This window comes from Gracilinanus agilis, chromosome 5, assembly GCF_016433145.1.
Source record: "Gracilinanus agilis isolate LMUSP501 chromosome 5, AgileGrace, whole genome shotgun sequence".
In the NCBI taxonomy this organism is placed as follows: domain Eukaryota; kingdom Metazoa; phylum Chordata; class Mammalia; order Didelphimorphia; family Didelphidae; genus Gracilinanus; species Gracilinanus agilis.
In genome coordinates this window covers 85,758,247-85,772,729 of record NC_058134.1, presented here as the reverse complement: position 1 = coordinate 85,772,729, position 14,483 = coordinate 85,758,247, and the positions used below count along the sequence as shown (strand labels likewise).

Here is a 14,483-nt window from a genome sequence, read left to right as displayed (position 1 = left end):
GTTCCAAATTGCTGTCCAAAATAGCTGAACCAGTTCACAGTACCACCAACAATGCATTAATGATTGTGTTTTCCCTCAGCTGCTCTGGCATTTTTAATTTTTGTCATCTTTGTCAATCCAATGTGTTTGATAAAGAGCCTCAGAGTTGCTTTAATTTGAATTTCTCTAATTTCATTACTTAGAGCATGTTTTTGATATATTGATAGCTTGAATTTCCTCTTCAGAAAACTGCCTTTTTATATCTTTTGACCATTTATAAATCCAGGAATAACTCTTATACTTATGTATTTGAATCAGTTCTCTATATATCTTGGAAATGAGACCTTTAATAGAAAAAATTGCTGCAAAGATCCGCCCCCCATTTATCTACTTTTCGCCCTGCATTGGTTTCATATGGGCAAAACCTCTAATATGAAATTGGAAATGTCCATTTTTCCTCCTAGGATCTTCTCTATCTCTTGTTGGTAGTGAATTCTTCCCTTATCCCTAGATCTAAATAATATCTTACTTCTTTCATTTATGTTACTTTTCATGTTTAAGTGTTATATATGTAATTTTTAATTTTTATTGTGATATAATTAGATATTTATCTATACCTGGTTTCTTCCATATTGTTTTCCATTTTTCTGAGCACTTTTTAAGCCTAGAGGTGAATTCTCACCCCAATAGCTGGGATCTTTGGGTTTATCAAACAGTAGGCCATTATGGCGTGTTCCTAAATCTCTTCTACTGATCAACCCCTTTATTTCTTAATTAATCAGTACCAAATTATTCTGATTTTTTTTCCCTGCTGCTTAGTCTAGTTTGAGACCTAGTAATGCTGGGCACCCTTTTTTCCTATGTTCAAAAAATAATTTTCCTTAAGATTTTAGGTAGTTTATTCCTTTAGATGAAATTTGCTGTTTTTTTTTCCTAGTTCAATAATTTTTTGGCATGACACTGATTTGATTGGCCTGTAGTTATCTTTGTTACATGGAAACTCTTTATCTGGCTCAACTTACTAGTTTAAGTATTAAGACCATAATTTTATAATGGAAGGAATTTGGTAGGATTTTTTTTTCCAGTTTTTTCAAGCATCTTTTTTTGTTTTAAAATATTTTGTTCTTTAAATGTTTGATAGAATTAGCTTGTAAATCTGTCTGATCCTAAGGGTTTTTTTTTTCCTTTTGGAGCTCACTTAATGCTTTTTTTGTTTCTTTTTCTGAGATTGAGTTACTTTAAATCTTCTATTTCTAATCTGTACATTTTGTATTTTGGTAATATTCATATCATCAAAATTATTTATCAAATAACCTCCAAGTTAGAAAAGACTAAAGTGACCATAAGGTCTAACAGTGCCTTTCTAATAGTTATCTCCAGTAACATGTTTTCCATCCATTAGAATCTATACTATTTAATCTTTTACACTTGCTCCTAAATTAAGCATATGTCATGGCACCGATCTAAAATTGTTTTGGGATATCTAATTGGAACAAAGGGAATAAATCATTTAGTAACCTTTCTTGCATAATTTGAATTCACAGATCTAATTACTATGTTAGAATACCTGACTGCCTTCTCTAACATTGCCTCTATCTGTGCTAGGTGGCCCAGGGGTGGAGGACCCAACTTGACATCAGGAAGACTCAATTTCCTGAATTCAAATCCAGCCTCAGACACTTAACCAGCTGTGTGATTCTGGACAAGTAACTTAATCCTATTTACCTCAGTTTCCTTAATTATAAAATGAGCTGGAAAAGGAAATGTTAAACTGCTCCAGGATCTTTGCTAAGAAAACCTCAAATGGGTTCATGAAGAGCCAGGCACAACTGAAAACAATTGAACAACAACATCTTTTGACAATTTTCTTGATTCACTTAATATGAATTGAAACCCTCAAATTATTTCATTTTGCATTTCTCTTACAATTAGTCATTTGGGACGTTTTCCCCACATACATTTCTTCTTTTGAATATGGCATATCTTTTTACAACTTATGCATTAAATAATGGCCCTTGGTCATATTTTGTTCAGTTTTTCAGTGGTCATAATACATTTATAAATGTTCATTTCCTTTCTATCTTGGATGTCAAATTTTTATTCAACACTTTGTATTTGCCAGCATTGATTTTGTTTGTACAAAACTTGTTTTTTTCTCTATATTTTTTTAGATATTGAATTCTGCCCTTTACATCAATCTAAAAGATATATCATTCCATTCTCCTTAAATATGACTTGGCCTTTATGTTTAATTGGCTTACTAATTTGAAATAATGGCATGTGATACATAATATTCTTAGCCAAAATACTTTGTAAAGATTAATATTTTAGGTTATAGAAAGTAGTATTTTTTCAGGATTTATGAATTTGAAGTTAGGAAAATTAATCTTTTTAATTAAATAAGGTTCCTATATATTTTCAAGTGCTGAACATTTTGGTTACTTTCAAAAATAATGAAAACTTACATAAAGCAGTTTTTAAAAAATTATTTTGTATTTATGTAAGCTTCTATTAAATTAGTAATGTTCCTTGTTAAAACTTGGACACTGTCTCTATCACTGTAATTGATGACTGAAGCAGAGTTTGGAGAGGAAAAAAAAAGATGGAATAATGGGGAAAGAGAGGCTATTACTTTAATACCTTAAAACATATTATTAAAAATGTCTTTCCTTTTAGTAGATTAAAAGCTTCATGTTAAGAGGTAAAGCAGATTGAGGTGTTTGCTTTTGTATACAATTGTTGGGTCTCCTAAAATAAGTTCCATGGCAAATGCTAATTTTAATTTTACAGAAGTAATATTCATAGAAGTTGGGGATCTTTAGAAATAAATAGAAGTGCTTTAAACTGGTTCTAGAGAAATGCGGAATATGACAATATGACCTCACTGGAGTTCGGATAGGAATAAGGTTTGAGGCAAAGAGGCATTCAGCAATCCTAGGACTATGGCTTCCATGGCTTCTAAACTTTGATGCCCCAAAGTTTAACTAAGAACATCATCTAGATGTTTTAGAACTATATTAATTTTTTTCTAAATCAGGAATTGCCTGTAGTTCTACTTATCACAAGAGATATTGGTATTCTTAATTCCATAACTAAGTATATGTATGTTCTTTGTGTTTTACTGCAGCAAAAACGTGAATAGGTCATGGCACGCTTAACAAAGAGACGACAAGCTGATACAAAAGCTATCCAGCATCTTTGGGCAGCTATTGAGATCATTCGAAACCAGAAGCAAATTGCTAACATTGATCGCATTACAAAGTAAGTAGTACTTCATAATAAATATTTTAATTAATCTTTGTGAACCCTGTATAAAAAGATTTAAAAAATCAGTATCAAAAAATACTTCGGTTTTATAGCATAGGGTTGTTGCATAGAAAATAATTGTGTTATCTAATGCTTAACAGAGTATTTTACATAGCTCATTTTGATTGTAAATATCAACATCCTGATTTTATAGGAAAGGGGAAAATATTTAAATCAAGACTATACAACCAATATATGGCAGAGTTTGACCTCTAGGCTTCTGAATATGACACTTGTTCTTCCCATTCATTTATAAGTAATTAAAGAAACACTTAATTTGAGATTCAGTCATTTGGGGCTCTGATTGATACCCCAAACTGTGCAGGTTGTAAACCAGCCACCCATTTTCACTAAGTGTCACTTTTATCTGTCTCCTCTATCATCTAGTAAGAGAAACACAAGAAAGATATTTACCAAAAATTAAATACTGAACATGCATATGCAGAGATTAAATATTTGAATTGCCTTTTGCATGCATATATGTATATATATATATTTTTGGTCAAATCCTTTTCTGCAATTCATAGTCTTAGAAAGTTTCCTTAAGTGATTTGGTCAGGGTAACAAAGTAAATACTATTCATTTCACTGTTACCCTTCATTACCTATTTTATTATTTCTTGCTTCTTGAGATTATGCTGATGAAGGAAAAAGTCTTTTAGGAAGCTGTTATAATGCAGAAAATAGATAACTTCATTTCTTAATGTAAATAAAGTGAACATAGCTATTTTCCAGAAATACAATCAACTATTAATGACCCTTTTTCATATTAAATTCATATTTTCATATTACACATTAAGATCTTGTTAATTCATTGACTGATTTGAAATTTGTAATTATTAAGACCTTACACATGCTTTTTATATTATGATTTTAAAAGAATGTGATGATAACAATAGTTTTAAACAAGATTGAATGTTGAGCTAACAAACCTCTTTACATCAAAAGTAAACAAATGGCCTATTTACAGTACAAATATTGTTCAATTTACAAGTAGGTCTTAATTTTTATTAAAGTAGGCCCAGTAAGAAGTTAGGTATCTGGTAACTATTAACCCAGGATATATATTTAAAGACCTGAAGTTTAAATAATATTTTTACTAACTCAAGAACTCCCATTCCTAGTGTCTGGATATATGCTGGATTAATGAAAAACAGTGGTAACTTAAAGGAAGCCAAGGAGGTCAGTAATTTGGAACAGAGAAAAGAGAAGATTCTAGGCATGGCGACAGCCAGACAAAATTCTCAGAGCTGTGCTATGGAGGACCAATGCCACTAGATCAAAGAGTGCGTAACAAGGAGTAAGAAGCCTGGAAAGGCAAATAAGGACATAGTTTATGAAGGACTTTAAACAGCAAGCAGAGGATTTTGCATTTAATCGTATAGCAGATAGTCACTGGAGTTTATTGAATGGGAATAGAATTTGAAGTGCACTTTTAAAAAAAATCACTTCAGTTTTTTGAGTGGGGGGTGGGGTCATATATGGTACAAACTACACTTTAGAAAAATCACTCTAGTAGCTATATGGAGGTTGGATTGGAGTGAAGAGAGACTCAAGACCGGCAGACCCACTAGGAGACTGTTGCAGTAGTTCAGCATGAGGTGATGAGGACCTGCACAAGAGTGGTGACGGTGCCAGAGGATAGAAAGGGACTTATTCTAGAGACATTGCACAAGTGATATATACAGGCCTTAGCTAAAGATTATATATGGAAGATGAAAGATAGTGAGGAATTAATGGACTGGAAGGATGGTGTTACTCTCTGAAGTAATTGGGAAGATGACAGGGGTAGGGATCAGTGGCGGGGGTTGGAGGAAGGAGAAAGATAATGAGTTTGGTTTTAGATGTGTTTAGGAAAGATGTCTACTGGACAACCTGTTTGAGATATCTGAAAGGCATTTAGATATGGAAGATTAGAGGTCAGCAAAGGGGTTAGGGCAGGATTAATAGAATTGATAGTCATAATACATCCATAGGAGGTAATGAGATCACAAAGTGAAATGGTATAAAAGGAGGAGAGAAGACCCTCAGACAAAACTTTGAAAGACCTTTGCAATTAGAGGGTGTGCCCTTGAAGAGGATCCAGCCAGAGGAAACAGAGAGGCTTTGGTCTGATAAGTAGGAAGAACCAGGTGAGATTAGTATCCCAGAAACCTAGAAAGAAGAGAGCATCAAGGAAGAGAGGGTGAGCAACAATGTCAGAGGCTGCAGAGAAATTAAGGATAATGAGGATTGAGAAAAGGCCACTGGATTTGGCAACTAAGAGATCATTATTAACTTTGGATAGAGCAATTTCATTAGGCTAATGAAGTTGGAAGCCAAATTGTTAGAAATTAAGGAAAGAAAGACAGTGCAGGCACCTAGTGTAGAAGGCCTTTTCAAGTAGTTTAATGTGAACTTGCTGCTTGGATAACATCAACAGGCAAAAGAGATAGAGGAGAACAGTTGGCAAGGGTGGACATGGTTAGTCTGTATGTGAGAGACATGGGCATGTTTGTGGCCAGTAAGAAATAAGCCAGTAATCAGGGTAAGATTTAAATTGAAATTCTTTGTATTGAGTTGAAGCTGACTGTAACTTCTACCCTTTTGTCCCAAGTCTTTCTTCAGTCAGTCCAACAAATTCAGTTGTTAACTCAGAAGTTTTTATATTCCCATAAGAAACTTGGTTCCGAAGACCTAAAAGAATATATAGGAAATGTTTTTTTTTTTTGTAAGAGGCAATGTGCAGTTTACTTGTGGACTTGGTGTTGGGAAGGCATTGATTTGGCTCTTACTTAATGCTTCTTGGCCAAAATCACTTAAGGCCTCTCAGCCTCAGTTTCCTTATTTTTATAATGGGCATAATAATATTTATAGAGAATAAGGCTATTGTGAAGATCATATAAGAATATATAAATTTCATTTGTCATGGTTATGATGACCAGCTTTAATCAGTGCAGCATCCCCTAAAAAATCTCTTATTAGATGTATAGAAAGTTAAGAAAATGATTGTGATTGATATTAAGGTAAACACATCTTATCATTTGAGAGGCTAACAAGTATTTTAGTTGTAATGACATTGAGTTTTTCTAGGCCAAATGAGAGGTTTTGTAGAGTCATAATTCTGTCCAAATACCTATAAAAGAGTCTGTGTTCCCATGAAACATAGGTCTGTAATATGTCACATTTAATTCCTTGTTAAATGTGTGAGTACCCATATATGGTATACATTTCTATATGCAGTATCTAGATGTATAGATTTATGGCATAGATAGATCTCTCTTCAATTTGGTCTACCTATTTCCAAGAGAGGCTGTGGTTTTTGTCTTGAGAGAAAGTTGGTGAAGGGTTGTGCTTGGACACTTTATCCTTCCCTTCCTTATCTCCAAGAAGGATGTCAGAACAGAATTTCATCTATTCACTCTAGCTTCCCTGACTCCCAAAATCACTGGCCTAGGTCAGTGATGGAAAACCTTTTAGAGACAGTGCGAGACCCACTTCCTCAGACCAAGTGCCAGATGTGTCTTACCCCTCTTCCCCCCCTGCACAGGGAAGGGAGAAAACACTCCCATTGGGCTGCTAGGCAGAGGTGCGGGGGAATATGAAAAAAATGTCATGGTGCAGTGGAGAGGGGAAGGGGAGCAGCTCTGCCTGAGTCCCTCTGCCTTTCTAGTAATAAACTCTGGCAGGGAGAGGATAGCCACATGCCCACTGAGAGGGCTTTGCATGCCATGGGTTTGCCATCACTGGTCTAGGTGTATCATAGATCCAAAACAAAAGCTTCTTCTCAGGTTGCTCTGAAGCAATGAGGATACTTCTCAGTTTATACTCACTGGCTTGACCCCTTTCCATCTATCTTTGTTTATACAGAAGACTATCACCAATAACCAGATCCAGTTTTTTTTTTTTCAAGGAAAATTATAAATAGAAATTAGAGAAGTACGCATAAGAACTGTTATGATTAAAATGGATATAGATGTATATATCCAAAGTATAAATATTTTATTTATATCCATATTGGTAAAATATAAGATGACCACATGCCTGCTAAGATCTAATTCCAATTGCCCACCATACCTTCTGCCCACCTGGCTCCCTCGTACCAAAGAGACCGCCTCCAATGACCTCAGGAGTCTTATACTGTTCTTTTACGTAATCACACTTCCTGTCTACCTGTATTACAAAAGGGATAATGGGAAATGTAGTTTCCAAGTCCCCTAAACGTCCACAAGAATTTTGTCATATATCTAAATATTTAAAACTCAAATGAACCCCAGATAACCCTCAAAAGAACCCCCAAAATTCCAAATAACACAGAATATACCAGTATATAAAAGAATGAGGGGGCAGCTGGGTAGCTCAGTGGATTGAGAGCCAGGCCTAGAGATGGGAGGTCCTAGGTTCAAATCTGGCCTCAGACACTTCCCAGCTGTGTGACCCTGGGCAAGTCACTTGACCCCCATTGCCCACCCTTACCACTCTTCCACCTAGGAGCCAATACTCAGAAGTTGAGGGTTAAAAAAAAAAAAAAAAAAAAAAAGAATGAAAGTGCTCTAAATTCTTAATTCAAACTATTTCAGGCTTAAGGAGATGTGAACAATACAGATAAGAAAGCATGGGATATATATGGGTGTTTGGGGGTTGGGGGGGTATGGTAGTTCAGTTTGTCTGCTGTAGAGATTGCCCAGAGGAGAAGACATGGAATATGATTGGACTACTCAACCTATGGGGAAAACTCAAGTCTCTCATCAAGAAGTTTTTGTTAAGCCAGGTGGGACACTAAGAAAGGGAAAAGCAATCCCTCCTCACACTCTAGTGGCGAAGATATTCAACAGTCTTGACCCATATATCTCTCCAAGATATGGGTCTTCTTCCAAAAAGCTCTTCCATCAGTTCTACCTATCATGCAGGCATATAGTATCCCCAAAAGCAGTCCCTTCTATCAAGTATATCCCCTGCTTGTATACACCAGCAGGCAAAATGTCCAAGGATGACAAACTCAGTTTATGCTTTAGTATTGTGAAAGGGAATTTTGATTCCCTTTGTCTATTTTAAGTTAATCAACCAAAACAAGAATTAGAAAGGAAGCTTACTGAGCATCTTACCTAATACTAAGTACCTGAAATAAAGTTGGCATTGAAATAAAATTTGTTGCAGCTGAGTTTCTAAAATTAACGTGTAGGTATGTCAGAAGTTTGACATTAACAACTTTGTGGCTTTTTAATGTGAAGTAGAGGAAAGTAATGAAAGCTATTTAGCAGTGCCCTGTGGACACACTGAAGTGCAAGACCAATGAATGTGGCATAGCTGTGGACTAGAGATCAACACTATTAGATTACTAAACTAATGTGTCATAGTTGATGGATTTTGTTAGAAACAGAATGGATAGTAAAGGCACTGGACAGTGTGTGAAAGTGAGTAGATAATAGTGAAAACACCAGTTTAAAAAAAAAAAAAAAAGCGAAGTCCTATCAGCAATGGAAAAAGCAAATCAACCCAACAAACTCAGGGCCAGCTGTGATCAGAGAACATTGAGCTAGGCATGGAATGAATTGCCTGGTTAGATAAGATGTGGTCCCTACCTTCATTAAGCTCACTTTCTAGTAGAAAAGTATTACACATACATCAAAATATAAAGTGCTCTGTAATATCTAAAGGGGAAAAAGTCATTAATGAATGGTAATATTCAGCAAGTTTTCCTAATGGTAATGTCACTTGAATTAATATATGGGGGCGGATAGATGGTTCAGGAGATTGAGAGCCAGGCCTAGAAACAAGAGGTCCTTGCATTCAAATCTGGCCTCAGATACTACCAAGCTCTGTGATCCTGGGCAAGTCACTTAACTCCAATTGCTTAGCCCTTACACTATTGATTCTAAAACAAAAGATAAGAATTTTTTTAAAAAAGAGAAAGAAAAAAGAAATACTATGCATAGAGCAATTTGCTAACCCTTGAAGGGCTATATAAATTTTAACTGTTTTTATCTGAGTTAGGTTTTAAAGGAATTCATAGGAGATTAGGGTCTATTTCAGGCTTAAGGATCTGTGAACAATACAGATGAGAAAGTGCAGGACAAAAATACGTGGGGAGGGAGGAGTTCAGTTAGTCTAGAGTAGAGCTTGCCTAGAAGAGAAGACATATGGAATACAACTGGACCAGAGTAGTTCCAGATTGTAGAACACCTTGAATGTTTTCTTATCTTTAAAGTGAAGGGAATGGACCAAGTGCCCCTGAGGTTTTTAGGTTTATAATCATATGAGCTTATGATCAGTGTTTTATAAATTCTTACTAAACCTACAGATTGCCCCAAGTCATAGATTATTACTATATAACTCTTTTTGTTTGTTTGTTTTTTAAACCCTTAACTTCTGTGTATCTTATAGGTGGAAGAGTGGTAAGGGTAGGCAATGGGGGTCAAGTGACTTACCCAGGGTCACACAACTGGGAAGTGTCTGAGGACAGATTTGAACCTAGGACCTCCCGTCTCTAGGCCTGGCTCTCAATCCACTGAGCTACCCAGCTGCCCCCTACTATATAACTCTTAATAATCATTCCACTTAATTTTGCTGATGTAAATAGAAGCATTTTTGACATGTATAACCAATATCAAATTCCTTACCATTTCAGGGAAGAGGGGAGGGAAAGAATGTGGTACTCAAAAGAATATGGTACTCAAAATGTTAGAAAACAAATGCCTAAAATTGTTTTCACATATAATTGGGGAAAAAAATAAAGCATTACTGCAGAAAATAAAAATGGAAGTTTTTCTCCTGTTTGTTATTTTTTATTCTAAATCTAACAAAGTCTTATCAAACAAAAGCCTAAACTCAATACATATCCAAAAATAAAAGCTTCTGAAATTTGTTCTGCATTTTGCATTTTTCCTCATTCAAAACGAAGTATTTGATATAATTGTTCTTGATGATTTAAAAAAAATCTTTTCCCCCTGTCCTGAGTGGTAGTTATTGAAAAGTCAAGACGCTTTTAAATATACAAAATATCATATTATTCATTAAGGAGAACAAATATAAATTAAAGTTAAAAAGCTTTATTATTGAATTAAAAGATATATTCTGATATTCAGGGCTCTTTCCACAATTTGATTTAAGCCTGCCTTTCCAATTTTATCTTCTACTACTCCCATATTGCCCCCTGTCATATTTTTTAAACATAATAAACATTTCTTTATATTTCCACTTCACAACTGAAAAAACAGAAAGAGGAAACAATCCTTTTAATAAATTTCTCTAACAAGTCTGGACTATTCATTGTTTTACTGATATCCTAGGTATATGTATACTTTATCTTTAATATTTTTCTTTGCCTAGAATAATGCCTTATTCACTGAGAGTCTCCTTTTTTCTCATCTTCCTTTCCAACTGTCCATATTCCACCCATTCTTTAAGTTCCATTTCAAACCTTACTTCCTTTAGGAATCTGGTAACTATTACAACCTAAAGTAATTTCTCCCTCCTAACCCTCATCCATTTATTTATTTATTTATTTGTTTGTTTGTTTGTTTGTTTGTTTGTTTGTTTGTTTGTTTGTTTATTTGTCCACTCATTTACTTACTATACTTATTTATTTAATTGATTGTTTGTTCAGCTAGCCAGCCATTTATTTATTTATTTATTTGTTTTTTTTGTTTTTTTGTTTTTTTAAACCCTTGTACTTCGGTGTATTGTCTCATAGGTGGAAGATTGGCAAGGGTGGGCAATGGGGGTCAAGTGACTTGCCCAGGCTCACACAGCTAGGAAGTGGCTGAGGCCGGGTTTGAACCTAGGACCTTCTGTCTCTAGGCCTGACTCTCACTCCACTGAGCTACCCAGCTGCCCCTGTTTGTTTGTTTTTGATCCCTTACCTTTGGTCTTGGAGTTAATACTGTGTATTGGCTCCAAGGCAGAAGAGTGGTAAGGGATAGGCAATGGAGGTCAAGTGACTTGCCCAGGGTCACACAGCTAGGAAGTGTCTGAGGCCAGATTTGAACCTAGGACCTCCAGTCTCTAGGCCTGGCTCTCAATCCACTGAGCCACCCAGCTGCCCCTCCCTCCTAACTTTTAGAGAACTTTTTGTTGCTGTTATTCCTTTTACACACTTGAATCCTATACATCTTTTGACAGCTATTATGATGTTGCCTTATTTTGCAAAATTTTTTGTATGTATACATCCATCACTTCACCTAGTTAAAATGGTTTAGAAGCCCAGAAGTACATAAAATAAATGTATTATGTGTCAACATATTTTATATTTTAATGCCACAAATATACACTTTCTTTTTAAAAGTTAAAGTAAGTAAAAAGCTAGTTTATGAAAACACAAAAGCCAACAGACAACATACAAAGGCTAGAAATATAGGTTTATCTTAAAAAGTTTTAGTAAGTTACAAATGCATAAAATGTATATACTGCCATATATAATATCTCCTGAATAGTATGTTCTGTTTTGTTCTCAAATTTCTTTTTATTTTTAATTTCCTTTTCATATATTTTTACTTAACATTGACTTCCATATAGCCTATGACCAAATATTTAATCCATATTTTACAATAAGGTACTGTAAACATCCCATAAAAGAAAAAGAATAAAAATTCAGACTTCTTCTTTGGTCTAAAGGGAGGATCATCAAAGGTAATGGTCTCTGACATCATAATGTTGATGTTTGCTAACAGAGAAGTAGAAACAGCCCTTTAAAAAGCAGCAACATGGAAATATTAGAACTAGACCAAGTATTCAAAGAAAAAGGTCCATGCTAGAGAAAAAATAGTTTTGGGGTGTTGATTTTTTTCTCAAGATATATATGAAGGAAGGAGCAGATACCAAAGTTGTGGGTAAAATCAAGTTTTCGCAAGATCCCACTATGCTTATTGTCTGAGGTCTATTTTGTGGGATGGGGCAGGACAGGGTAGGGTGGGGTGAGTGTTGATTCAGTAGCAAAAATAACATTGCCTTAAATACTCTTCTAAAGGATTGTCAGAATTATACTTAATTCTAAGACAGAACAGATAACCTTGCATGTTGGCACTGATCATTGATATCAAGTGAGGCATAAAAATCTCAAAATCAAAAAGCAACCAAAAGAACATCAATAATCAATAACCCATATACCTACTTTCCTGTCTATATAAAGTATTAAAAAGAATAATCTTTCTAAACCTTGTGGCAATTTTTGATGAGGGTATTAGTGAGGAACAAAGTAGGGTTTTGTAGGTAATATTCCATGATACATTTCATCTTTGGTCTTACACAATTGATTGAAAGGTGTAGAAATACAGGATCACATTGGTTGTTTTTTTTTTGTTTGTTTCTTTGTTTATGCCTTGGAATACCTAAATACCTGTATCATAAAATAAATTTCTAATATAAAGTATTACATTTTTTATTTGAGTTTTGTAATAGATAAATAGTTTAAAGAAAATAGGTGTATTATTTAATTTTTTTGTAGAAAATAAAGTGACTGTATAAATATATTGTGTTTAAAATACAATAAGCATATTATATTTAAAATTGTAAAATATTTTTGGTAAATAAAATTCCTAAATAACTCATGAGTCTTTAGAATTTCCTATTCATGTAAATGTACACCTAGCCAGTCATATCTCCCAAAGCAGTCCATTTCTTTTTAGAGACATTTAGTCATGACTTGTTGGGGATGGAGGTGTTGTTTTTAATTTTTACATCAATCTCAAATCAGCCTTCTTGAAATTTTTGTTTTCTATAGAGAAACAAAATAAAACTAATATTTCTTTCATTAAACTATCTTTCATGTATTTGAGCACAACTATCACATCTGCTATAAGACTTCATTCTGCCATACTAAATGTCTTAGTTCCTTCTACAAACTGTCATATGTCATGATCCCAAGTGCTTTCACTATTAGTTTTCCCATCTAGACACTCTCCAGCATATTAATGTATTTACTAAAATGTTGCATCCACAAGTGAATTAAGTAATTCAATTTTATATAATCTGACCAAGGCAGGGGATACCTGAAATGACTCCTGCCTTTGAATTGATTTTAAAAATTCAATTATAACCATATCAATAACAAAACCAACAGAAATCACATGATTATCTCAATAGATGAAGGAAAAGCTTTTGACCAACTATAACACTCATTCCTATTAAAACACTAAAAAGCCTAGGAATAAATGGAGCTTTCCTCAAAATGATAAGTAGTATCTATTTAAAACCTTTAGCAAGCATTATCTGTAATAGAGACAAAGTAGAAGCCTTCCCAGTAAGATCAGGGGTGAAACAAGGATATGCTCATTATCACTATTATTCAGTATCATAGCAGAAATGCTAGTTATAGCAATGAGAGGAAAAAGAAATGGAAGGAATTAAAATAGACAATGAAGAAAAAAACTGCCACTCTTTGCAGATGATATAATATACTTAGAGAATCTTAGAGAATAATTAAAAACTTTAGCAAAGTTGCAAGATATAAAATAAAAACATAAATTGTCAGCTTTTCTATATATTACCATGTAAGGGGCTAAAAGGGGTTTTGGTTGGGTGAATATTAAAAGGTTTGGTTGCCAGGGAATTGAATAATTATCAATCCCCAATTAAAGAACCTCAAGTCAAAATGACTTTTATAGAAGTTTACTTATAAATGAGAAGAGGAAGATAAAATAAGAAAATCAGAGAGAGGATAGGATAGGATAAGTAATCTAACACACTAAATAATTTGCTCTGGCTTCCCTGTTCAACCCAGGCAGATCTAATTAATCCTCAGGCGGATGAGGCTCAGTCTTGAGCTCAGGGCCAGAGGGCTGGAGGGCTGAAGATGAATGAAGCAGAAGCTTCAGTCACAGAGTCTCTTTTGAAAAGGCAGTTTCTTTAGAGAAGTCCAGGAAGATTTAGTCTTTACACTTACCATGTGTAATCCCAAGGGAGAGATTAACAGCAGTCTCACCTGCTCCACAGTCTCAGTGGTTGGAGCTCCTCCAGGTCCAAGCCACCCACCATAAGAAGAAGTGAATGGCTATGTGAGCAAGTCCCAGAAGTTCTTTCAGTTTATCCAGGCCATTTCTTTTGTCACTTCCTGTCCCTCCCTTCCAGTTTACAATCACAAGAGATGCTTTGCTTAGGACTGCCCAGGGGGCAGTCAGTCAATTCTTATTCATCACCCATTCTTGCACACTGGGGTCACAGATTTCCCCACTTGAGAATTAAGTGGAGTTTTTTACACTTTTGGTGATCAGATTTAAGAATGGG

General features: G+C 34.7%; 1 protein-coding gene across 2 annotated transcripts in view; it reads left to right on the top strand.

Moving 5' to 3' along the window:
* The window catches only part of ZMYND11 (zinc finger MYND-type containing 11), a 178,491-nt gene that overhangs the window by 64,573 nt on the left and 99,435 nt on the right, over positions 1–14,483 (top strand). For both annotated transcript variants that reach the window (XM_044679763.1, XM_044679765.1), the window contains exon 2: positions 3,107–3,240. In XM_044679763.1, the coding sequence (XP_044535698.1) occupies positions 3,125–3,240 (116 nt within the window). In that variant the 5' untranslated portion in view covers positions 3,107–3,124. The remainder of the gene's footprint in view (positions 1–3,106; positions 3,241–14,483) is intronic.